At 39.4% G+C, this 23573-nt stretch overlaps 2 protein-coding genes across 2 annotated transcripts in view; one reads left to right on the forward strand and one right to left on the reverse strand.

Annotated features, from left to right (window-relative positions):
* LOC149045346 (fibroblast growth factor receptor homolog 2-like) overlaps positions 1-23343 on the reverse strand; it is a 33048-nt gene extending 9705 nt beyond the window's left edge. The window contains exons 1-18 of the mRNA XM_089205894.1: positions 23277-23343; positions 22168-22410; positions 21808-22056; positions 15651-15824; positions 14672-14947; positions 13544-13867; positions 12674-12937; positions 12259-12540; positions 10824-11015; positions 5125-5388; positions 4642-4923; positions 3897-4178; positions 3115-3396; positions 2706-2816; positions 2335-2344; positions 1574-1764; positions 658-774; positions 95-279 (exon numbers count right to left, since the gene is read on the reverse strand). Coding sequence (XP_089062020.1) covers positions 95-279; positions 658-774; positions 1574-1764; positions 2335-2344; positions 2706-2816; positions 3115-3396; positions 3897-4178; positions 4642-4923; positions 5125-5388; positions 10824-11015; positions 12259-12540; positions 12674-12937; positions 13544-13867; positions 14672-14947; positions 15651-15824; positions 21808-22056; positions 22168-22410; positions 23277-23343 — 3795 coding nt within the window. The remainder of the gene's footprint in view (positions 1-94; positions 280-657; positions 775-1573; positions 1765-2334; positions 2345-2705; positions 2817-3114; positions 3397-3896; positions 4179-4641; positions 4924-5124; positions 5389-10823; positions 11016-12258; positions 12541-12673; positions 12938-13543; positions 13868-14671; positions 14948-15650; positions 15825-21807; positions 22057-22167; positions 22411-23276) is intronic.
* LOC149045347 (uncharacterized) lies at positions 5691-8115 on the forward strand. Its single transcript, XM_089208118.1, has 3 exons — positions 5691-6272; positions 6498-6554; positions 7035-8115. Exons 1-3 carry the CDS (start codon positions 6138-6140, stop codon positions 7656-7658), a joined length of 816 nt encoding a protein of 271 aa, XP_089064244.1. The 5' UTR covers positions 5691-6137; the 3' UTR covers positions 7659-8115.
* Positions 23344-23573: the final 230 nt, after the last annotated feature.

The raw sequence follows: 23573 nt of genomic DNA on the forward strand, positions 1-23573 counted from the left end.
TTGGCCAAAACCCGAGCTATTGAAAAATAAAAAGTTTAAATCTCTGAAAGATTTTTCTGAGTTAGAATTGACATGTGACAAGTATTCTACGTACACCTCGCGTTCCAAGGAACACCATGCCGGCGGCGATTTGTTTGGCAAACAACACGAGATCGTAGTTGTTCAAATCCTGAGCTCTTCCCTCACCAAGATAAAACCGATCCCTCACTCCTCGGCATTTTCTGAGGTAACCAAGTAGGTCACCACATGGCAAGTACTCCATGATGAGTATGGGGTGAACTTAAGTGACGTATCAAAGATAAAATTACTGATGGCTTTCTTCATAAAGCAGTTTAGCTTACACGAAGGACTCATTCTTTTAGGATCTACCTTCATCAGAATTTACTTTCAAAAATTTGCTACAGGTTAAAGGGAGAAAGCCGGTTAGCCCCGTTAACGAGATTTCAAGCTATCCAACCGAAATCTTAATGAACTGTCGATGGATACATACTCTCGAAGAGAAACAGTCTGTTTGCCACAAAAAAAAAAGACGAACTTGGCTCCATTAACATCCTAGTTACGGATCTTATGTTAAGAGCTCTCAAGAGGGTTCATTCAGCATTTATAGTATCGTTAATAACATATACTCAGAAAAGATGCTGTACGCTTAGTACTTACTTTCTGTCGTAACGCAGCCCATGAACTTTACAATGTTTGGCGAAACGTTTTCACCGATAAGTATCCCCAGCTCAATTTCTCTCATCAAACATTTCCTTCCTTCCTCTCCAGCAGTGGCTACAACAAAAGTATACTTTGATAGAGACACATTCTGATTAATACATTGTTGCATGCAGGTTCAAGCCAGAAAGAATCCGGTAGAGTTACAAACCTTGCATCTTCTTATTACTGTTTGGATGATAATTTTCGCAGCTAGGAGATTGCCCAACTCACTGACCTCAGCCATGGCTGAGTTGACTATGAGTATAAAGGCCGAATTGGAACCAGTTGAGGTTAAATCCTACCAATTTTTCTTACCTTCTTTAGTTTTGCCATCACTGCAGATGCTTCACATCTTCCGTACGGTAAATGTCTTTTGCCAGCGAAAAGCACCGTGTAGTCAGTCTGTTAGACTGCCCACTCCAACTCGGGATAATCAGTCACTAGTAAGTGGGGAATAGGTCCAAACGGAGAAAAAAATTCTACTGGATTCAGCGGCGGATCTAGACGGAGTATCCAGCGTATCCGCAACACCTCCCCCCCCCCCAGAGGAGTGGGGTGTTGCGGATATTAACCCATATTAACCCCCTTCTAACCTATGCCTGTGACCTTTCACACTACTTGTTGGAAACAAGAATTATTGCAGGACCACTTTTACGATCAAACTGGTTGATTATCTTCTCTGTTCGTTTGCTCCCCCCCCCGCCTTCTTCTATTTTTTTCCCGCGCGTAACCTTGAGTGAAGAAGAGGGGGGTGTGCGTGGGTCGATAAGTAATTTTGGACCACGCCTTCCCCCCCCCTCCCCAAATGAAACATTTTTATAACCACCCCAGAGATCAACATATGTATCAATAGAACAAATTGAAGGTGGCTTACGCGTGAAACATTTAGCGGCCACCGTCCGATTTCCAGGTTGTCCATTTGGTGAACTCAGGAGAGCTCTCCACACGGCTCCAAACGCCCCTCGTCCAATGACGTCTTGTAGCAGGACACGGTTCACCGCAACCTCCCACTCATCTACCTCTGCATTCAATGGCTCCATCTGAATTGCCTGCTCTTGGTCAGGACTAAATGTAGAAAATCAACATTGCTTACTTTCAGGTTCAAAACAAAGAAAAGTGATAGAAAGAAAAGAGAAATCAGAGAGTAAGAAAATTCGTTTGCCAGGATAACTTAAATGGCGAGATAATCTCTCTTGCCGATAGTGAGAGAACAATGTTTTCATTATACCAAAAACATAAATTATTACAAAACATATTAGTAATTGTTGTTATTTAAGTACACTTTGTCAATCGGATGTTTGTTAAAATCAAAAAAGAAACAATTGGTTTTAAAATCAGAAATTTTACTGATTTAATTAAATTTTTTTTTGCATTTCGATTTTTATTTCAAAGTACTAAATCTATGGATTAATCTAACTGAAAATATATGGAAGGTACTAAAGAGATAAAGAAATTAAACAAAGGAACTAATGAAGCTGATTCTAAAAACACATAATGAATGTTAATAATGCATCACAAACACGATAAGCACGATAAAAGTAATTACTGCGATATGATTTTTGTTATCGTCATCATGCAATGGGGGATTTTTTTCCCGATGAATTTGATGAATGAAAGGTAAAGTAGTTGACTTACAGAGCCATAGCTGCAATTCCAAATAATGAATTAAAGGAGATAAAGAAGGAAAAACTTTGCATCAATTTATTAAATCAAATATTCTAATAAAAATTCTGTGTAGTGGCAGGAAATTTGAATCTGCACAAATTAGGAGTGACGTGATATTTGCTGAATTTAAATTATTATCATTACATATACAAATGTGAAAAAACTCTGCAATTAGCAATTTTGGGCCGCACGCGAGTAATTCTTTTAAAAATATCTCTTCTCTTAGACTCGTAGCTCAGTGTTCCCCATCCCCCCAGTAGACATATTTAATAAGTTTAAACATTTCCTTCTTTTACTTTCAGACAAAGCAATCTGAAATAACGCAGAAAAATGGACGTCACCTGTCCTTCGACGCTTGCAGAAATACCAGGAAATTAGCGAAATGACAATCGCTGCCGCCACTGATCCGCCAATGTAATACCATAAAGTGTTGAAACTTTGCACTTGCCTAGCTAATTGTGTAAGGTAGATAAATGACCATTAGACAAATCTCGACGTTAGTAAAAGTACTAATAAAATTCAAGTTGTTTGAAATAGCTTTGCCCATTATTTAACTCGTGATTGACACCTGCTCTTTGAAAGGAAATACCTGAAGTTCATAGAGCGATGTAAGGTTATTTCATGTAAATGGGTCAGGTGACCTATATTTGTTTAGTCTTTAACTGATAAACAGTTTTCATCTATTTGAAAATATATTTCTTAATCAGTAAAGTTGTATTTTCTTAAGACACAATGGTAACACCAACTTACCTATGACGTTTATTTTTACAAAGGAACGGCCAACAAAACCGAGCTTGTTACGTGCCTCACAAGAATACACACCACTGTCCTCCCTCACAACTTCAGTTATAGCAAGTTCACTCATTTTTTCATCGAATCGTGTATGAATCTTTGCTCTTTCGGGTGGTGAGTCTCCATCTTTTTTCCAAGTTACATTTATTGTTTCTTCGTTGACGATGCAGGTCAATGTGAGATTGTCACCTGCTGTGAGTGCTGGATATTTACCTGGAACAATTTGAGCAGAGGCTTTTCCTACGTTAAGAAAAAGGCAATAGATTAAAATCGTGGTCCACATTTGTCACCCTCACCGTCAGCGGCAGTTCAGTGTCAGCGTCACATCGTCGTCATCGCCATGGTTATCGTCGGCATCATCATCACGATGTAAGGTTATTTCATGTAACCATTTACATGAAATAACCTTGCATCGCTCTATGAACTTCAGGTATTTCGTTTCAAAGAGAGGGTGTCAATCAAGAGTTAAGTAATGGGCAAAGCTATTCCAAACAACAACAGAAAATAAAGCAAATACAACTAGTTCTTCTGCAACACTGCGTGTTTACGGTAAGTTTGATGATAATGACGATAACGATGACGATGACGCTGACGGTGATTATGACGCCGATGATAACCATGGTGATGACCCATATTTGTTTCGTCTTTAACTGATAAACAGTTTTCATCTATTAGAAAAAATATATTTTTTAATTAGTAAAGTTGTATTTTTTTAAGACACAACGGTAACACCAACTTACCTATGACGTTTATTTTTACAGAGGAACGGGCAACAAAACCGAGCTTGTTACGTGCCTCACAAGAATACACACCACTGTCCTCCTTCACAACTTCAGTTGTTGCAAGTTCACTCTTTTTGTTATCGAATCGTGTATCAATTTTTGCTCTTTCGGGTGGTGTGTCTCCATCTTTTTTCCAAGTTACATTTATTGTTTCTTCGTTGACGATGCAGGTCAATGTGAGATTGTCACCTGCTGTGAGTGCTGGATACTGATCTGTAACAACTTGAGCAGAGGCTTTCCCTACGTTAAGAAAAAGGCAATTGATTAAAATCGTGGTCCACTTTTTTTCACCCTCACCGTCAGCAGCAGTTCAGTGTCAGCGTCACATCATCGTCATCGCCATGGTTATTGTCGGCGTCATCATCACGGTTAGCGTCAGCGTCACGGTAATCGTCATCGTTATCGTCTTTATCATTAAACTTACCGTAAACACGCAGTGTTGCAGAGGAACTAGTTCTATTTGCTTCATTTTCCGTCGTTGTTTGGAATAGCTTTGTCTATTATTTAACGTGTGATTGACACCCATTCTTTGAAATGAAATACCTGAAGTTTATAGAGCGATGTAAGGTAATTTCATGTAATTGGATCAGGTGACCCTTATTGTTTCGTCTTTAACAGATTGACAGTTTTAATCTATTTGGATATACAATTTTTAATCAGTATGGTTGTATTTTTTTAAGACACAGCGGTAACACCGACTTACCTATGACGTTTATTTTTACAAAGGAACGGGCAACAAAACCGAGCTTGTTACGTGCCTCACAAGAATACACACCACTGTCTTCCTTCACAACTTCAGTTATTGCAAGTTCACTCTTTTTGTTATCGAACCGTGTATGAATCTTTGCTCTTTTGGGTGGTGAGTCTCCATCTTTTTTCCAAGTTACATTTATTGTTTCTTCGTTGACAATGCAGGTCAAAGTGAGATTGTCACCTGCTGTGAGTGCTGGATGCTGATCTGTAGCAACTTGAGCAGAGGCTTTCCCTACGTTAAGAAAAAAGCAATTGATTAAAATCGTGGTCCACCTTTGTCACCCTCACCGTCAGCAGCAGTTCAGTGTCAGCGTCACATCGTCGTCATCGCCATGGTCATCGTCGGCATCATCATCACGGTCAACGGCAGCGTCAGCGTCATCGCAATCGTCATGGCCATCGTCATCGTCATCGTCATTATCATTAAACTTACCGTAAACACGCAGTGTTGCAGAAGAACTAGTTGTATTTGCTGTATTTTCCGCTATACACTTGTAAGACCCTTCCATCCCTTTTGTGACGCTTAAAAATTCCAGGAATGATACTCCATCGCGATTTATACCAAATGGCAGCTCAGCATCATTAAAAACCCAGACTAATGTTGGTGTTGGCACACCTGAGGCTCGACAACTGAAGTTCACAGAGTTTCCTTCCGTAACAGACTGGTTGATCGGAGGTTCTATAATCTGGGGAGATACTTGAATTAAAAAAACCCCAAAATTAATAAGGTTTGCATAGTCCATTTTAACCCCATTTAACCAACCTTTGATAAAACGACGAAACAACAATAACAAAACATCAAAACAAAAAAAGTGATGTTCAAGCCTATTTTTGACTAAGGTCAATTTTTTCGAAAGGTTTTCTTCTCGTTCAGCATAAAAATATATTGTTTAGCCTTAAGTTGTCCCATGTGTCTCAGTAACATTCATCCGTTTCTTTTTGGTTGTTGAGTGTGATGTTAAAACATATATGTTCAATGAATATCAGTTTCATCTTTTAACAATCACGCCGGGCTGGTGAGCGCTCTGAAGCGGAACAATCAGCGTCCACAAATATGGCGTTTGTGACCGTGTGGTTTTTAGAGAAGCCTGGAACTGAGTTAACGCCTGTTGAAAACTGCCTCCGAGCGGTCCTGGAGTTAGTCCGAAGGCGCCAAAACTCGAATGTGCTGAAAGTACACAGTTTTCCCGTCATTTTGATACTAAATATGCCATGGTTTCTTCGATGTTCGCATAGCAAGAGACAATAGAGGAAATAGTAAAAGAAAAGGTAAGGTTTATTTGTCGTTTCTATCGTATTTTTGGCTAGGATAGTTTTTTAAGTTTCTCTACTTATCCGAGAATTTGAGCTACGAACCGAAACTTCAAAGCCTTGACAAAAGCTCTATGATTTTTGTTTTCCTAATTTTGCCTTCTTTCCTTAGTTTTTTATGAGTTAATTTCTAGGATGCCGCACACAAAGAACACGCGCTTTAACTTGGCTCAATTCATGAAAGCTCGCAAGGTTGCAAGGGAGAAAGCTGTTGATGAAAATCGCAAGCTATCGGCAGAGTACAAAAAAGTCCAGCGAGCCCAAGAAAAGGTGAGATAAATTTGTCCAGTATTAATGTTTTGGGAAGATTTTTATTTTCAATATCAGAGAATATTGTAACAAAGGATTATAGGAAAGTGGTGGAGGTCCATGTGTAGGGAGGCTTGAATTTCAATTTTGACAGGGTAAAAGCTTTTTATGTGTTTAAACTCTAAATGACACTTGAAAATAAACAATCAGTGCTTATGAAATCACTTGTATAATAATTGCTTTCAGTTGGCCACAGTCAGGGAACACTTCAAAGACATAACAAATGAATTAGAAAATATTCCTGTGAGTATACTCTTGATTCTTTATTGTGGTTGTTTTACCAGTACCAGTAAGTATGCAGCAAAAAACTGCTGGGCGCAACCTCCAACTAAGTCTGTAGGTTTGCATTGATTAGTGGTTGGATGAGGTTTAATTTTATGCCAAATTTTATTTATAATGTGAACAGAAAAATATTCAATTTTGTAAAAATAAAAAAAAAATATTTTGCAAGTTCAATTTCGGTGAACTAACCACTTAACACAGAGCCAGTGCCAGAATGACAGCCATGGTCAGGCTTCTATGCCGGTACCTATGCAAGAAACCTGAGCGAGTGCCTGTGTTCATTTGGTCAGTAAAGACTGTCATAAATGACAGTGTCTCTAAATTGTAAACATCAACATATTGAATGTAAGATTTGGCTAAATATCTATTTTGTTATCATCCAACCACATCTAATTTAAATAATTGTGTTACTACCCAGTGTCTAATTTAGCAATATTTTAGTCACAGGGACAGGTATCTCAGGCACGAACAAGAAGCCCTACTGCACTTGTCAATGGAGAATCAACACTGGGACCAAGGACCGCAAGAAAAAGGAGGCATGAAACCATTGAAGCTGCTGCCAAAATTCATGGGAGCTCAAATGAACATTCCTCAGCCTGTTTCGAGGGAATGTTTGACACTCTGCAAAAGAGATGCAAGTTAGATAAGTTAACAAAATATGTGACAGAGAACAAGCAGTTGACCAATAGAATAGTTTGTAAAGAGTATAAGAAGAGTGTGTTAGAATTTGAAAAGTCAGATGACAACATTGTTCGAAGTATTGCAACATATTATGCAAGTGGTGTAATGGGGAAACGAAAGTACAAAAGTGTAAGACTGGTGCTTTCAATAAAATCAAATGAAGGCAAACCAGGGAAAAGAACAAGTATTTCAATTTGTAAAGGCTGTAAGGTTCCAAAGCTTCTAACTTATAGTAACCTTGAAGAACAGTTAAAAAAGATTGACATTGGGACTGTTCATGAAATTGACCCAGACTATCTAGAGGGCTTAGAAACTGAAAACCAAGTCAATGGTGCATATAGAGACTTGAGACAATACCCACCACTTGCTGTGTCCTCTTTATAAATGTGATGGTGAAAGGCGTTTCAGAAGTTATGGAAACTTTTGAAGTTCCTTTTCTTGTTCCTTTACTCTGCTTAATAAGGAATTCTCGGACTGAGTCTCTGCTTAGCTCAGATAACTGGGCAAAATCTCGAATCAGTCTGTTCTCTCTGTTATAGTAGATTATATCTGTGTGTTTTTCTTCGTTGTGCACAACACCATAAGCGGAACGGGCCTTTTTAACCATCTGTAAAATTAAGGAAAATATTTCCGAGGACATCGCCCTTTTAAACTCTACAGTCCAAGCGCTTCGGGCCTTCATTCTTGGACTGAGGCGCCTATGGAGCATCTTAAGCCACATCTTCACTTCTCCTTCCAGGAGTGCTGTCGCTGGAATTTGTGACATTTTAGCTCGTTTCAAAGAGCTTTGGCCCACACGGTTTTTTTCAAAAATTGAAGTGAGAGCTGTTTTTACTTCTTCTTCAAACAAAAAGAAATTATCGACTTCATCACGTAAAGGACGAAGAGCCACAATAGCATTCAAAATGCTATTTTCAGCCGCCATTTTGAAAACTGCTTTGTACTTTTATTCGCATTTCCGCTGTACAATCTCAAACAACAGCGGGCGACAAAGTTCCACTTCACGGCACGCGCCAGCCCGGCGTGAATATACATATACATATTTATAATAAAGTTCGGATATAACGCGCTGTCATTGGTTGAAAGAGCGTGCTCTATGAGAGTATAGAGCATAGAGCGTAGCTACAGCTATCACACCATCTGCCAATTGTACTGTGTTCGAGCTTTTCCGGGACTTCTTTTTAGCTTTTTTCCGATAATTGAAAGTGAAATTTCGGAACTGAAGCGAGCCGGCAAGTAGCAACAGAAGAATCAAACAAAGGTTTGTAAACTTACTAGGCGCCGTAAATTACGTTATTAATACGTGAGCAGATACGAAAATCCTCAAAAGGAAAAACAAAATAACATTCCGAGTTTTAAAGATTTTCACGCTCAGTTAAATTGCAAGCTTACATACGGTAATAAAAATAAAACACAGCTAACATTCGAAAAGTATATAAAGTTCAGTGTTCAAAAACAAAACAGAACAAAACAGAAATGATGAAAAATATAACCAAACTGGCATAATTGTTAAAATTCATACTAATCATGACGGTGTCTGAGCGAATATGATCATACTAAGTTCATCGCGGCTCGCTCATAATGGCGATCTCCGGTCATCACAGTAAAGCAAGCCTCAGAAACTACATCAGCCACCCTTCGAGTGAAAAAATAAGAGCTTGCTCTGATATCCTTTCCGATACGTTGAGTGGAAAGTCACATCAGTCACTGCAGCCGAGTTTTGCGGCGCTGCCATCACGAGCGATCTTCATGTTCCGGTGAATTCGGCTGTCGTTCATTCAAAAAATACTCGCCTTGAACAGTTTGTTTTCGACCTTGTCATGTGAAAAAACTCGCGTGTTATTATGAGCCATAATTCGGCTGAAGTTCACTGAACATTTCACTTCAAGATTCTGTATTAGAGACTTAAAAACTTCAGGCAAAAGTGTTAAATTCGACTTGCCGAACTATTTTAGTTTGTAAACTATCATAGAATGTGAACTTTGATGGTTTTTGAACTTTGATGGTTTGACACTTTTGACAGCTGTAGTCTTGTACAGCCAATCAGATTATTTGAACCATTCTAACAAGGATTCTTATTGGCTTATTGTAGCGTGCTTTATGAGAGTATAGAGCATGCTGACGACATTGTTGTTCGCTTTGGAAATAAAGTTTGTTTTGAAAATTGAAAGTAATGCTTGGGTAATTTAACGGATTCTTTATTATAAAACAAATAGAGAAGCCTTGACTGCGCTCTGTTCTGTTATAAAGCACTTAGGAAGCGGCTAGAGCACTCAAGAAGTGGGAAGAAACACTCGACTACGTCTCGTGTTTCTCCTTACACTTCTTTCGTGCTCTAGCTGCTTCCTGCGTGCTTTATAACAGAACAGAGCACAGTCAAGGCTTCTCTATTTGTTAAATAACATATGCATTCTGTAATGTAAAAAGATAGGAAATCCGTCATTTGACGTATCCACATTGTGCGTTTTAACATTAGTTCAGGGATAAAAACATTGGAGTGGATCACAGGATTTGCAATTGGTCACGGATTTAGCTTCTTCATTTACAATCTGGGTGTGTGTAAGTCAGAATCAACTGTACGTGATCAGGTACCCTTTTCTAGGAAAAAAGAGTACTAATGTTGGTAATTTAAAACAAGTGATATCAATGTTCCTTTAAAATCTCTCTCCAACTTCAATCCTTAATATTTAGGTAATGATACATTCAAAGCCAAGTTGATGAACTACCTTTAACACCTATGAAAATGTATCATAAGATCATGACTCCTTAGTTCCTTGGTCGTCGATATTTTTAAAGGAAATGGATGAAAAGAGAGAAAAAAATAGGTCTATTTAAATTTTGCTTAAGCTTAAAAAACATACGCTTTGGTAAGTTACAAGTTTGATAAATGACATAAACTACAACATAGAGTTTACCTGTGACATCGATCCAGAAGGAAGAGTTTGCTTTTCCATAATCATTTTCAGCAGTACATTCATAAAAGCCTTTATCTTTTAACTTCGCTTGTCTAATAACTAGGGTGTTGGTTTTATTAAGTAGCACTCCATCCTTGGTCCACTTGACATATACTTGTGGGTCACCTCTCAAATAACACTCTTTTGTAAATGTGGAATTAAATGCAATGGTGAAATTTCTTAACTCATCACTAACACGGGGTGGAACTGCAAAGTAAGCATATAAATACAAATTACAAAATTATAAGCCACCCAAAGCCTCCCCCCCTCCCTCCACCCGCAAAAATAAGAAATAATAAATATAAAAAAAACTAATAAATAACAATTTAAAAAAGAAGAAATCGATGCACCATTTTGTGATCATTTCAAACAAATGCTTCCAAAAATCATGTTAGTCAGGCTATATTACTAGCTTAGCCATGAAACCATCATATTTTTAGAGCAGGAACAAACGAACAAGTGTAAAGACTTTCCAGTTCTTCGCAATAAATAACTAATCAAGTTGTGTGAAGAATTACTGTACACTTGACGAACACACCTTTTACAGAAATGTCAATGTCTTTGGTGTCAAAGCCTGCTGCATTCTCTGCCTTACAAGTGTACCGCCCTTCTTCCTCCTTTGTTATCTCAGAAAAGAAGAGAGACAAACTCTGTCCTTGCAATGTAATATTCTTGAGCCATGTGATCCGAGGTTCAGGCCGACCCTCCACAACTTTACACGTCAAGTTCACACTGTTTCCTTCTATGATGAGATTGCTTGCTCCAGAAATATCCACTTTTGGTCGAACTAGGAGGTAAATAAATAACATGTCCTTGGAAAATCGGAGGTATTCCAATATCATTTACACAGAACACATTAAACGCCATAACTTAACATAATGAACATTTGATAATGACACTAGCGCTTTATATGAAACATAATCATTTGTCAGATCGCGGACATAACTTCGTATTGAGGTCTACATACTCCTATTATCTCGGACCAGTTTACGAAAGACAGAAGGCGCAGCCATGGAGAGTATGGTCTACCCTGTTATTGCTATAGAGTTTTAGGAGCATTCGATAACCTTATCACCCTATAATCTTGGTTCGCGAAAACGCTGATAGTTTGCTACAGCATTTGAAGAACCGAAAGCATTCCATTCACTTCACTGACGTTATAAATAGTAACAAGTCACTCGCCATCAGTGGGACTGCATCTTTAAAACAAGAGTCCGAGGTCTAAAAGATTCCCTGTGAGTAATGCGAAGTTTACATCAGCGGAACATGCAGTCCCATGCAAGTAATGGTTAAACGAGTGATATGGCAGATAGAGAAACGACATGCTTAGACAAAGGCTTCTGCAGTTTCAGAAGACACCTGGAAACCACCTGCTCTGGACTGTAGTAGAGTACATTGATTGTGATCCTATTATTATACACGCAGGGTAAAAGAGGCCATCCACGTAAGATTTCGCATGTTACAACATAAATTGAACATTGGGGTAGACATCCCGGAAACATGGATGCGGACCACAAGAAACACAAACATAATAACTTTGCGACAGTGGACTCAGAAAGAACATTTAGTCAAAGTGTGGCAATCGAGGCCTGTGTGGGATTCTAGCCAATCACAGTCAAACAGAGTGTTCATAAGGTCATGCATATCTACCGACCTTATAACACGAAGAAGACACAATATGCAGTCAAAAAGTCACAATCCACATCCAAAGTAACTTAATGGCGAGATAAACGATTATAATGCATTCAGAAATTGAATTCGTCACCATGACCAACTGAAGTCGTTTTAAGCACATTACCAGCTTGAAAAGAAACTATAAGCTTCATCAAAGGGCGCTTACTCTGAGTTCTTTTAACAGGACACCCTACATTAAAACAACCGTAATCAACAAACATATCCACGATAAAATGTCGCCTCGCATGGCTGCGGATATGAACAGCGAAAAGGTTTTGAAACTGAGTAAATTAAATTCATTACATTTGAAGAACTGATTTTATGACTTTCTATATATTATCTCATTGGTCACTCACCTATAACTGTCACTACTATGTTTTTATCTCTGCTTGTGACCCTCTGTGGTCCTTTAGTTTGTTTCATGGTACAGGTGAATGTTCCATTGTCTTCAGGCTTTACAAAACCAATACGCAGGCTGCCGTTGGATACTTGAGTGAATCGTTTCGGGTCTAAGGACTTTCCTCCTTTCTTTCTCCAAGAAATCTGTGGATTCGGTGTTCCATCAGCACTACAGCTTATAATGCCAGACGTGTACGCAATAAAGGTTTGTTGGTCCAACGTCTTTTTAGTAAATCTTGCTGTTGAAAGCAGTAATGAAAAGCACCAATATCATAGCTATACTGTTGAAAAGTCAGAAGTGCACTTGTCTTACATGGCATTGTCCTACATGTTAAGCCTATTTCTACAAGATAAAAAGATGCGTTTTCATACCATTAATGTAGACAATGTAATATTGAACATATTCCAATCTCTGGCATTCATATATTCCTCCATCAGATAGCTGCACGTCATCAATGAACAGATCACCATTGTCTTCAGCCCTGATCCTTTCAGAAGTAGAGTTTGTTATTTCAAGCTTTTGCCTATTAATGATCCACCTAGCATGAGTGGTTTTATTGTGTATAGAACAGTGAAGCTTTTCTCTGCTACCAATATCAAAATAGAGTTCATCTCTTTTCAACACTTTCTGGTTTTCTGCAAAAGAAATAGTTCAGTTTAGAAGATATTATCAAAATAAATCAAATTTTTTGTACTAAACACTACAAGAAGAGATAGAAAAGTTGAATATATTTTCCTGTGCTAAAGCTTAAATTGAGAAATGTTTTTAACAATGTCGTATTTTGAACTTAGTTACAATACTCCAAACAAAATCCTGTTAGCCATTAGGTAATCCTTAACTGAAGTCAGGTGATCTTATGAGCAGTCATATCACCGTCATGAAAGTCATGAACACCCTAGCTAACATCATTTCACCTCAAGACCAAGTTGAATCATCTATAAGGAGGGTAAGTTCTTAAAGAAACTGTGGCGTTGCGTCGGTGGGGGAGTATAACACCCGCCATGACGAAGGGCTAACGCTCGAAATTTAGCTTTGAAACTCTTTACGGGGGCAAATTTACATTATCAACTCGGTTGATAAAATCAAAATCATCTAAGTCATTTTAAGTCGACTCATGTTACCCTTAAACCAAGTCATGTCACCCTTAAACCTAACCCTCCACTTTAGAAGGTCAGTGGGAAGAAGAAAGACAATCACGAAAATCAGAATAACTAATCAGACCTAAAAATTTAGTTGCTTACTTGGTTGACACAACGCTTGAGAACCCTTGTCATCCGCTTGACATTGAGGTGGAATGTTTAACTTTCCATCGATGCGATCGCATGATGCAAGTTCAAACTCCTCTCCAGCGCAAGAGACATCGGACATTGCAAAAGGTATTCCCTCAGCCTTTATGTCTGACCCAATAAATTCCGCTAAAGCCTCTTCAAAGCCAAGTTGACGACAAATAACTTTGACATCATTAAAGTCCCATTTATTCCTACATATCTTTGCCCATTTCCCCTTGTAAAACACTTCCACTCTTCCTCCATACTCCACATTTGCGCCATTCAAGCGAACAGGAACTTATGGAATTACAAAAATTTTAATCCATTAAGATAGAAAATACTGGTTATCAAGAATCAAGAATGCCTTTAAATCACGAAAGGATAAATAGTTCATGCCAGTCTAAGTGTTTAGTTTTAAGGGAAATTCTAGGTGTAAATTAATCAGTATTCGTACGTTGGATGTATCGTTCTTTGTCCGATGTAGTTCACGACCTTTACATAGTTTCCTTGCAGCGATGTTTTACGACGAACCTCTTTTACATTGCTTCGTGACTGTGCTTTAAATTGTGAAACAAGATTTTTTTTAAAAAAATGTTGGAACATTCAAGACGTGTCTTCTTAGCCTAAAAGCGTTTACTTTCGGCGAAAACAATAGGGTGATTTACATTTTAAATTAGAACGTCATTTTTAAAGCATATCTCATGCAATTATCAAGAAAAAGGCATTTAGTTAAGTATAAGTGGGGTGAAAATTGTAAAATTCCTTAGTTTCACGAAAGAGAGAGAAAAAAGGAAACTAGAGGGATGTTAAAGTTTTAAGGAAACTTAGTGAAGGGTTTGGAGGTTGTGAAGTTCATGAAACCGAAATGCATAACTGCGCAGTTAGGTTCTTCTTTCGGCAGCAATTCAACTGTAATCGTCTCAGGGCGTAAACAAACCCGCCAGATTTTTAGCGATACATACCTTTTTAGAACCTGAAGATACCCGAAGATGAGCAATCATTGATCTCGGGAAAGTTTTAATCACCGGAGTGTGAGTAAATCTATCAAGTTACCATCTTTGGAGATCATGCGGATATTAAATGAGTGCAATTCATTATTACCTTTGCAAATTTGTTGTTTATTTTCCAAGTTGTTTTGACATCTGGTCGGAATGGTACAGTTGTAGTCGGTGGACATCTCTGAAGCATTGCCACGTTCTGCGTACCATGTGTAATTAGCAAAGACGCCGTTGTCATAATAGCCCATGGCCATGCAGGTTGAATTTTCATCTGCTTCATCCCATTGACTGGTACAAAGCTTTTGCCAACTGCTGTTTGAGAATATCTTCATTGTACCGACAGATGGGTTCTTCTCTGTTTCAAATCGCAGGGGAAATTCTTCAAATATTAAAAAAAAACAATAGATAAATAAGGATAATAGTAAACAACGTGGACTAATTAAGCTTAGGTAAATTCTTGTGTCGATGATGTCGCCATATAATTACCTAGTAACAGTAGTCCTTGCATTGCTGAAAGATTTCTTTTCAGTTTATGGTGGAAGAATTTCCTGTTTAGCTAAAATGATTTTCTTTGTTAGCTGGTCAATGCCAAAACTGAGGCCCTCGCATTGTCAAACATATTTCTTGTCAGTAGATGATAGTTAGCTTTACCGGCTTGACTAGAAAGGTATTGCTCACGGGCAACGAAAAGAAATTCGTAATCGCCATTATGCATATAGTGCAGACTTCTTACAGAGTGATCACAAATATCAGCGAAAACTTGTGCCAACAATTTATTACCTATTGTAGTACAAATGATAATGGAGATTTGTTTTGTTTCTTTAAGGAAAAGCATGGTGAATTCCGTACAGGTACAGAGTTTGTGCATTCATGAAGGATTTCTGACTTATAATGAACTCCTGACTTTTGATAATTTGAGCATTTCATATACTTTGCCTGGATGATTATGTGATTAAAGTTAAAACTCAGAAGTTCCATTCATTTTTTCTTACTCTAACTTTTATTCCTGTATTTGTTCTTTTTTGTTTCAACAAAGAAGTTTTCATCTACTGAAATTAGAAAAGCTGCAATTTGTATGTTACCTTCTTGGCAACTGGACATGTTGCTACATTCTCTCAACAGTGCTCCGGTCCCATCGCAGTGTTTCCCGCCATATGCTGGTTCTGGATTGGCGCATTCTCTCTGTCTGGTTTGTATACCACCAACTGGCTTGGTACAGATACTCCAGGAGTTCCACTCACTCCAGCCACCATCCACTTACAAAGTTTTAAACAAAAACATTTGATAAACAACCATAGAAGACATGTTTGGATCATTTACCCAAATAAAGTATGTAAGACAGTGGTGCAGTCTCTATTTCTACCTTTCTCTATAATTACTTCGAATGCTCAAGTTAACATTTGGTTACGGTAAACTCATTAATTTGGTATTTGGCGCGATGCCGAAGGGTTTGCTATGAAGTTATCGAGACACGCTTCTGAGAGCAAAAACATAACTCGAGAGTGGTATTGGTGAGGGCCAGTGGGTTGGGGTCCAAGCGAGCAAGATGAACGTGAAACACTGGGAAGGTGTCCGACATGGATGGGTTGACGGCTTCGTCTTGACATGGGTTCTGGATAGATCGTCTGCTAAATTCAAGAGAGAACCTTTTCTATACACAATAGTAAAATTGTAACGCTGTAGGAAAAGCAACATCTTTTGCAGACACTTAGGTGCTAAGGCGAGGTTCTTCTTGAAGATTGACTGAAAGAGTTGTGGTCTGTATAGACTCTGTTGGATTTTCCTAAAAGCAACTCCTCGAATGTGTTGAGGGCTTCAACAATAGCCAGGTATAGCACTCTTTGGTAGTGATTAGGCCTTTTGCAGTACGCAATGGGTCGTAGAGAAGACTCGTCAAGGGCGCTGCTACTGTGTGGTTTGATGGTTTGTAAGAGGGCAGCTCCCTGGCCATAGTCTGAGGCGTCCACTTGAAGGATCAGTGGCGCAGTTACGTCAAAGTATGCCAGGCGTGCTGCACAGGTGGCTAGGGCTTTTGCTGAATCAAAGGCTTCCTGGTGCCTTGTTGACCACAGTAATGGCATGTCCTCTTTGGTGAGGTTGTAATGAAGTTGGGTGACGCTGCTAAGTTCGGAACAGAATTTGGCCAGGTAATTAATATCCCGTAGGAATCGGCGCACTGCTTGTTTTTCGGTTGGAGTGGGCATGGTGATCATAGCTTTAACTGTGACAGGGTTGGGCTGGAGGCCATCCGTAGTGGTAACATGGCTCATGAAAGTGGCTTTGCAAATAAGGAATTTCATCTTGTTGACATTTACCTTGACATGACGTTGTTCAAATCCCTCGAGCACGGCGATAAGGCTGCGGTCGTGGTCGATTCTGGCTTCCATGTTATTGACGCTGCAGCCAGGGATTAAGATGCCGTGAGTAATACCGAAGCTTAGGAGGCCATCAAGCACCATATGAATTTGGCGCTGCCGTTCTTTTGATGCAGAGGATATGACTAGTGGTAGCCTAGTCCATCTGTAGCAACCCCATGGTGTGAATATTGTGGTAATCAGAGATGATCTTAAGGACAAGGGGATGGTTTGCCTCTTTACATCTATTCCTTCCATGCAGCTGGTGGATATTTTTTTCCAAGGTGGAGATGCTGTACTTTGGACATCGAATGGCTTTATTGAGGGTCTAAGAAGGGTCTAAGCAGCTCCGTATTTTTCCCGGTTTGGTTGGGGTTGGTTTTGGCTCTCGGTTGAGATACCCTTACTAGCTGGCCAGTGGTTTCATACGCATCCAGGGCCGCTTTGATTGCATCCAGCTTTGAAATGGGTTCACATTGAATGGGGGCATGAATGGGTTTGACATCTGGATCCGAGTCTAGATCGACGGGTAGGCTGAGGAAGCCCAAACCTTGAAAGAGTGAGGTTCAGTTCTTGGAAATGAGTTCCAGAGTTCAAGTCCTTAGTGTAGGCCAGACTCGCATTGACGTATCTGGGGGTGGTAAAGGAGGCCCAGCTGCTGATTCCTGATGGCTGTCAGGTTCAGTCAGCAGTGGTTGGGGAGGGTTACTTATGGAGCATTTCCTTATGAAGTTCGCATGCATAGTCAGCACATCAAGTGCTATGCTTGTCTCTGTATTGAGTAAGGCTGGTTGGTCAGTGAAAATGACTAGGAAGGTGAGGTTACTCGTGAATTTACCTTTACTGGCTTGGGGGGTAAGTTGGCCAATGGATCTGGTTTGTGGACTGTCATAGGGTGGAATCACAGTTTTGGATGGTAGAATCTTGGCCCAGGATATGCTGGAAAAGTAGCAGGATAGAAGAGTGTTGCAAGAGGCTGCGGAATTTATTTGGAAAAGAATTTGCACTCTACAGTTTGAGACCGGTTCCTCCAAAAGAAGCCAGGCGAAATGGCCTTTGTCAGAGGGTGGGGCCGTTGTAGGGACGCCAGTGTTAGGGGATTACCCGCTTAAGAGGGTGAAGCAGTTCTAATACTGTATGCCTTCCACGGGAAGGGTGTAGGAGTGCTCTTCTTGTTCCACCAATCTCATGTATTCCCGTCTGGGACCCGGTGGGGTAGGTGTATGGGAGGCAGGTCTAGAGGTTCCGTTCTCTTTGGCAACCTGTTGACAGAAGCCTGCCAAGTGATCAGTTTTGTGACAACATCTGCAAGTGTGGCCTGAAGCTGGGCATATGTCGCGGTAGTGTTGCTGCATGCTGCCACATAGAAAGCAATATCTGTTAAGGAACGTTCCAGGTCTTGATCTGCCCGGAGGTTTTTTGACCAATTCGTGCGCTGTCGTGGAAGTGGGAGAGTGAACTTGTTCTTCAGTGGTGGAATTAGCCAAAAGCTTGTTTGTATGTTGTGCCGCCTCAATATAACTTGACTCACCACGAACGCTGGGGTAAAAGGGGGATCCTCCGGTTTCCGTTGGCCATCTCTGTAAAATACATCTTTTCGGAAGCGACTGAAGGATTCATTGAGACCGAGGAGAAACTTACCCCTCATAAATTCTTGCGCGTTTACGCCAAACGATCATCGCCCGACGGCAGTACGTATAACGGTTTCTTACGTTGAAATGGAGGTTTGGTAGCGGTCTTGCGTCAAACTACGTGCACCAGCGTAATGTTCTTTGATTTTTTGAAGCCAAACTCAGTGTTTTCCAGCATCATCGTTCGATATCTTAGAAGTGATTTCGATGTGCAAGGTGTCCCATTCAGTTGAAGGAATTGCTAACTCGAAGGGTCTCTTAGCGACGATGTAATGGTCCTCAATCTCGGTGATTCTGCTTTTAGCGGGGTTTCTGTAACCTTCGAGTAAACATTAATCATGAAATCTGGTATCCCAGTAACGGTTATTGTCACGGTCTGGTCGCACGGCTTGTACATCGAGGATAGACTTTCCGTGCTTCGGCATAGTGCAATTGTGAAATGTTGGTGAAGGTTTGAGATGTTGCCGAAGAAGCTATTCAATGGTGCAGTTGTGTCTACGAGAAGCTGGCTCGCTGTAAAAATCGGTCCTGACACCATGTTAAGCAGTATACTTTTCTAGATTGAGGAAGAATAAGCACATGCGCAGCCATGATGAACTAATTTATTCACACCCCAAGCACGCGTTGATACGGGAACTTTTGAATGTGGTGTAATTATGTGCGAGTAATGAAACGGTCACATGACATATTCTCTGACTCTAAAAAATCTGGCTTTAACAGCGGAAGCAGAACAAAAAGCATATGACACAAAGGGCGTAGACACACTTTAAAATATAGGCTTTGAGCCAAAGAAAAGGAGACAAATGAAACATTCCTAACATATCTCTCAAATTCATCCCAACGCCCGTGACAAACGAATGTAAAATTAGACAACAACTCTTGCAAGATTTTGAATAATTTGCAATTTGCAAGACGAGTGCACCTCCAAAACATCTTTCACGGATAAAACAAAAAAGCACATCCGTTTCATTTTAAATCCAACTGGATACTACCGGTTCAGCCTTCTATTACCCATGAGAGCGACTAAGAAAATGTCAAAACACAACTTGCAGAGATTACTGTAACTAAGCCAAAAAATAAATTGTCACGCAATGAGGTTATGGCTTTAAAAGAGTTGAGAAACAATTCTGTTTTAAACCTCAAAAAAGCAAACAAAGGTACAACAGTCATCATGAATACAACTACAACTACAACCTTTCAGAGCGCCGATGGTGAAAAACACGCAGAAAAGGGTTAGTGAGATCATTGACCGAATGCGTCGGGGCAAACACATCGATGACATGACGAACAAATGGCTTTCACAAACTCCTAATCCTCTTAGAATACCAATATTCTATACGCTCACGATAATGCACATGCCTATACTGGTCGGTAGACCTTTAATCTCAGGATGCGATGGCCCCATCGAAAAAAAATCATCTTTTGTGTAGACACTGCCCCAGACTATAGCGCAATTGCAACAATCCTATATGAAGGATGCCACTGCTTTCCTCAATTTCATAGAAAAAACAAAGGTAGGCAAAGATACTATTCTAGTGTCAATGAACGTTTCTAGCTTGTACACAAATATACTTCAAGAAGAAGGAACGAATATTCTATGTGAAACATACGAAAAGCTCAACGACCATAACGCACCGATCCCAACGCATTACCTCAGGGAAATGCTTGGCTTAATCTTTCAAAGAAAATTTGTTTTAATTCAATGAGGAGAACTTCCCTGGCCCAAACGAAAATGGGCAATGTAATTTGCCAATATTTCCATGGCCAAAATTGAAACGAAATCAATCCAACAATGCGAAACCAGGCCAAGAGAATGGAAACATTACATTGATGACGTTTTTTCCCTTTGAGATTGAAACAGGGAAGAAGTAGATAGTTTATTAAACGAGCTAACTATTTCCACCCTGCAATCAAATTCACGGCCGAAATATCAGAGAACAAAACCACCTTCCTCGATACCACAGTGTTTAAAGGAGAGAGATTTGCAAAAAATCCAACTTGGACATCAAAACCCATTACAAGCCGACCGAGACCTTTCAATTAACGCACTTCGCCACATGCCACCCACCAGGCGTAAAACTTAGTTTCATTGAAGGCCAAGCAATCAGATTGCTTAGAACAAATGTACTCTCCGAAAGAAGTGTCAGAAGAGTACCTTTTAAAATTCAAACAAAGCTTCAAAGCAAGAGGGCACCTAGAAAACATCATAGAAATGTCTCTGTCAAGGTCAACTTTGCTTCTAGGCAATCGGCTCTTACGTATACACAAAAGCCAAAAGGTTACAACGTACCACTCGGCAGTTAAAAATTTAAAACGAATATCGATGGAACATTGGATTTAGCCCTTGCTGGAAGCAATCTTTAAAAAACCTCTGATCATCTTGTACAGAAAGGGAAAATCACGCTCGTGAGAGAAAAAATATAATTTTAAGGCTATAGTGCAACGCGACGACAAAAGCCATATGGGGAGTCCGTGCTAGTCTATTCTCACCTTTATTCTCGGCCTTAGAAAACCTCGAGTGACATGATTTGGGCGCTGCTCAGTAATTAAAATAAGAATTTCAGCATAAATGTGAGACCTAACGTTAAAATGAGAAAACAAAGTAGGCGTTATAGCTCTGCAGGAAGTCATGAATCTCAAGTGGAAACCTCGAAAAACATTTCAAAAATGGTTTTCCATTGGCTCATACAGTGAAAAAATGAGCATATTCCTGTTAGGATGCAGCGAAAGCGAAATATAAAGCTTAAAACGGCGCGACCAGTCAGTTAAACTAAATTTTATAAATAGAAAACTTGATAAATGTTAAGAAAATAACATTTTTCTCGTTTTGTCGCGGCATTCTAAGCGTCCTCCTCTATTCCATTAAATCAAAGGCTTTCGATAACTTAAAATCTGGGATATCGTCTAGTATGGCTTTCTTTCGCAGGGGCAGCAAAATATTAAAGTTTTTCTATGGTTTTACCGTGATAATAGTCGATAGTGTTTTGACCAATCAGAATCTACGTTTTCTCTAAGTTCTGTCATTATGTTTAATTTACCGGTTAATCTAAACTCGTTTTTTAAATGTCATCAAAGCATCATTAAAATATTTTTTTATCCTTAATCAACTTTGTCTTTTATGTGGTTTGAACTCGTAGATCTGGTTCGCAATATGAGAATCGTCTTCACCTTTGAATTTTTGCAGGAACGAAATTGAACATTTGTTCAAATCATGAACCATAACTCTTTTTCCTTTATATGAATGAGAACTGTACCTCCTTTCACTTCAATCCAAAAGGTTGATTTCTTGCTTCCAGTGGGGTTTTTAGCGCTACATTTGTATTCGCCAGAGTCTTCAAACCTCGCTTGAGGAATCGTGAGAGTGTTCTTTTTGCCGCGATTCATCCCATCCTTAGTCCAGAGTACCTCAGGTGTAGGGAATCCGCTTAAAGAGCAATTGAACTGAAGAGGTGAATTGTATGTAACCGACTGATTGATGAGCTGAGGATTAATTTCAGGAGGACCTGGCCATGGAATTAAGAAGCACAATTCAAAAAAGGTGAAATAAGAGATAAAAAAAAAGGACAGAAAATGAAGAGAGTAACCAGAAGAGAAAAAGTAAAATTAACATTTACCTGTAACTGTAACCTGAAAAGCTGCTTCACGTTTCCCTTCACTGTTCTTAGCGCTGCATGTATATTGACCAGCGTCTCCATAAGTCACTTGTTTAATGGTGAGCTTGTTCGTGGTATTAAGTAGCTTTCCATCTCTTGTCCAATTCACCTCTGGTTGAGGAAAACCCCTCACAAGACAATCCACTTGAAGGGTTGAATTAAGTTTGACAGACTTCTCTCGCCGAGAATTAATTTCAGGAGGACCTTTATTTTTGAAAAGGAAAGTAATGATTAATGTATAACTAATGCCCCATTCCCTCTCTTCTCCTTTCTTTTAACCGTCGCTCACCCCCTTCGTAAAAGTTTCTTCTCATCCCCAACTCCCTGACGTTGTAAAAATAAAAAACGGCAGCGATAAGAAAATACTAAGAATACTAAGCATTCGCTCGCCAAAATCGCGCCTACTGTGCAGCAGGTGCAATGGTAGTCTTTTCGTTTTACGACTGAACAAAATTTCCTTCGTTTTGCGAGAGAAAATGTAAATATAGCATCTAATCGGAAGTAATAAAACTCCGGCAAAAAAAGTGTTGTTTTGAAGAGTGAGGTATTTAATTAAAGGACAGTTGAGGAACATTTTTCAATTTCTAAAACAGGAAATTAGTTCAGTCTTTTACTTTATCCTCATGGATGAAACCACTTACATTTACAAGGCCGTGATTCCTGAGTTCTGGAACAGTTGAATTCTAGAAGTAAGGTTATTTATATAATTTTTTAAAGTAATGATGATTGGGCCTAAGTCAGCCTTTTTTTTTAATAAAGAGAAACCATTTATTTAGGAGAAGTATTGAACTTTCCGCCAAATTGTCCACCTAGGGAATAGAGAAACTGACAAACAATGCATTTTTTTCAATGCAACTGAAACCTACATGTTTGGTTATCAATCCATTGCCCAAGGCGTAATACCCATGACTTTAAATGCAGTCTATTTTGCCATCAATACTTAAGAATTTCTCCATTTCAATAAAAGCTTATTAATGTACATGCAGTCTTTTGAAGCTGTAAAACAATAGTGAAGACCTACAAACACGCCTTTGAGTTACAAATACTGAAATTTTCGTCTTGTCACTTACCGACTCTTTGCCTGTACTGGCCGTGGCCGCACTCTTTGCAGCCTCCATTCCACGATGACCAGGCCATACAACCTTTGAAAATGATACGTTGTGGGAAAAGAGTCATATGTGAAATCACTTCCTTGCTTCCCTCTTTCATAATCTGAAGCTTGCCATAAAGGATACTAAAATAAATACTTATTTATTAAAAGATTGATGCCTTGCCGTTCCCGATCTCGCCTCATTCGTGTTCTCCCAAGATCCTGCAGGAATTTTTCATTTAACCCGGGAAAATGCCAATTTTTTCCATTTATCAAA

This window comes from Pocillopora damicornis, chromosome 5 (genome assembly GCF_964200805.1).
Source record: "Pocillopora damicornis chromosome 5, jaPocDami1.2, whole genome shotgun sequence".
NCBI classification, from domain to species: Eukaryota; Metazoa; Cnidaria; class Anthozoa; order Scleractinia; family Pocilloporidae; genus Pocillopora; species Pocillopora damicornis.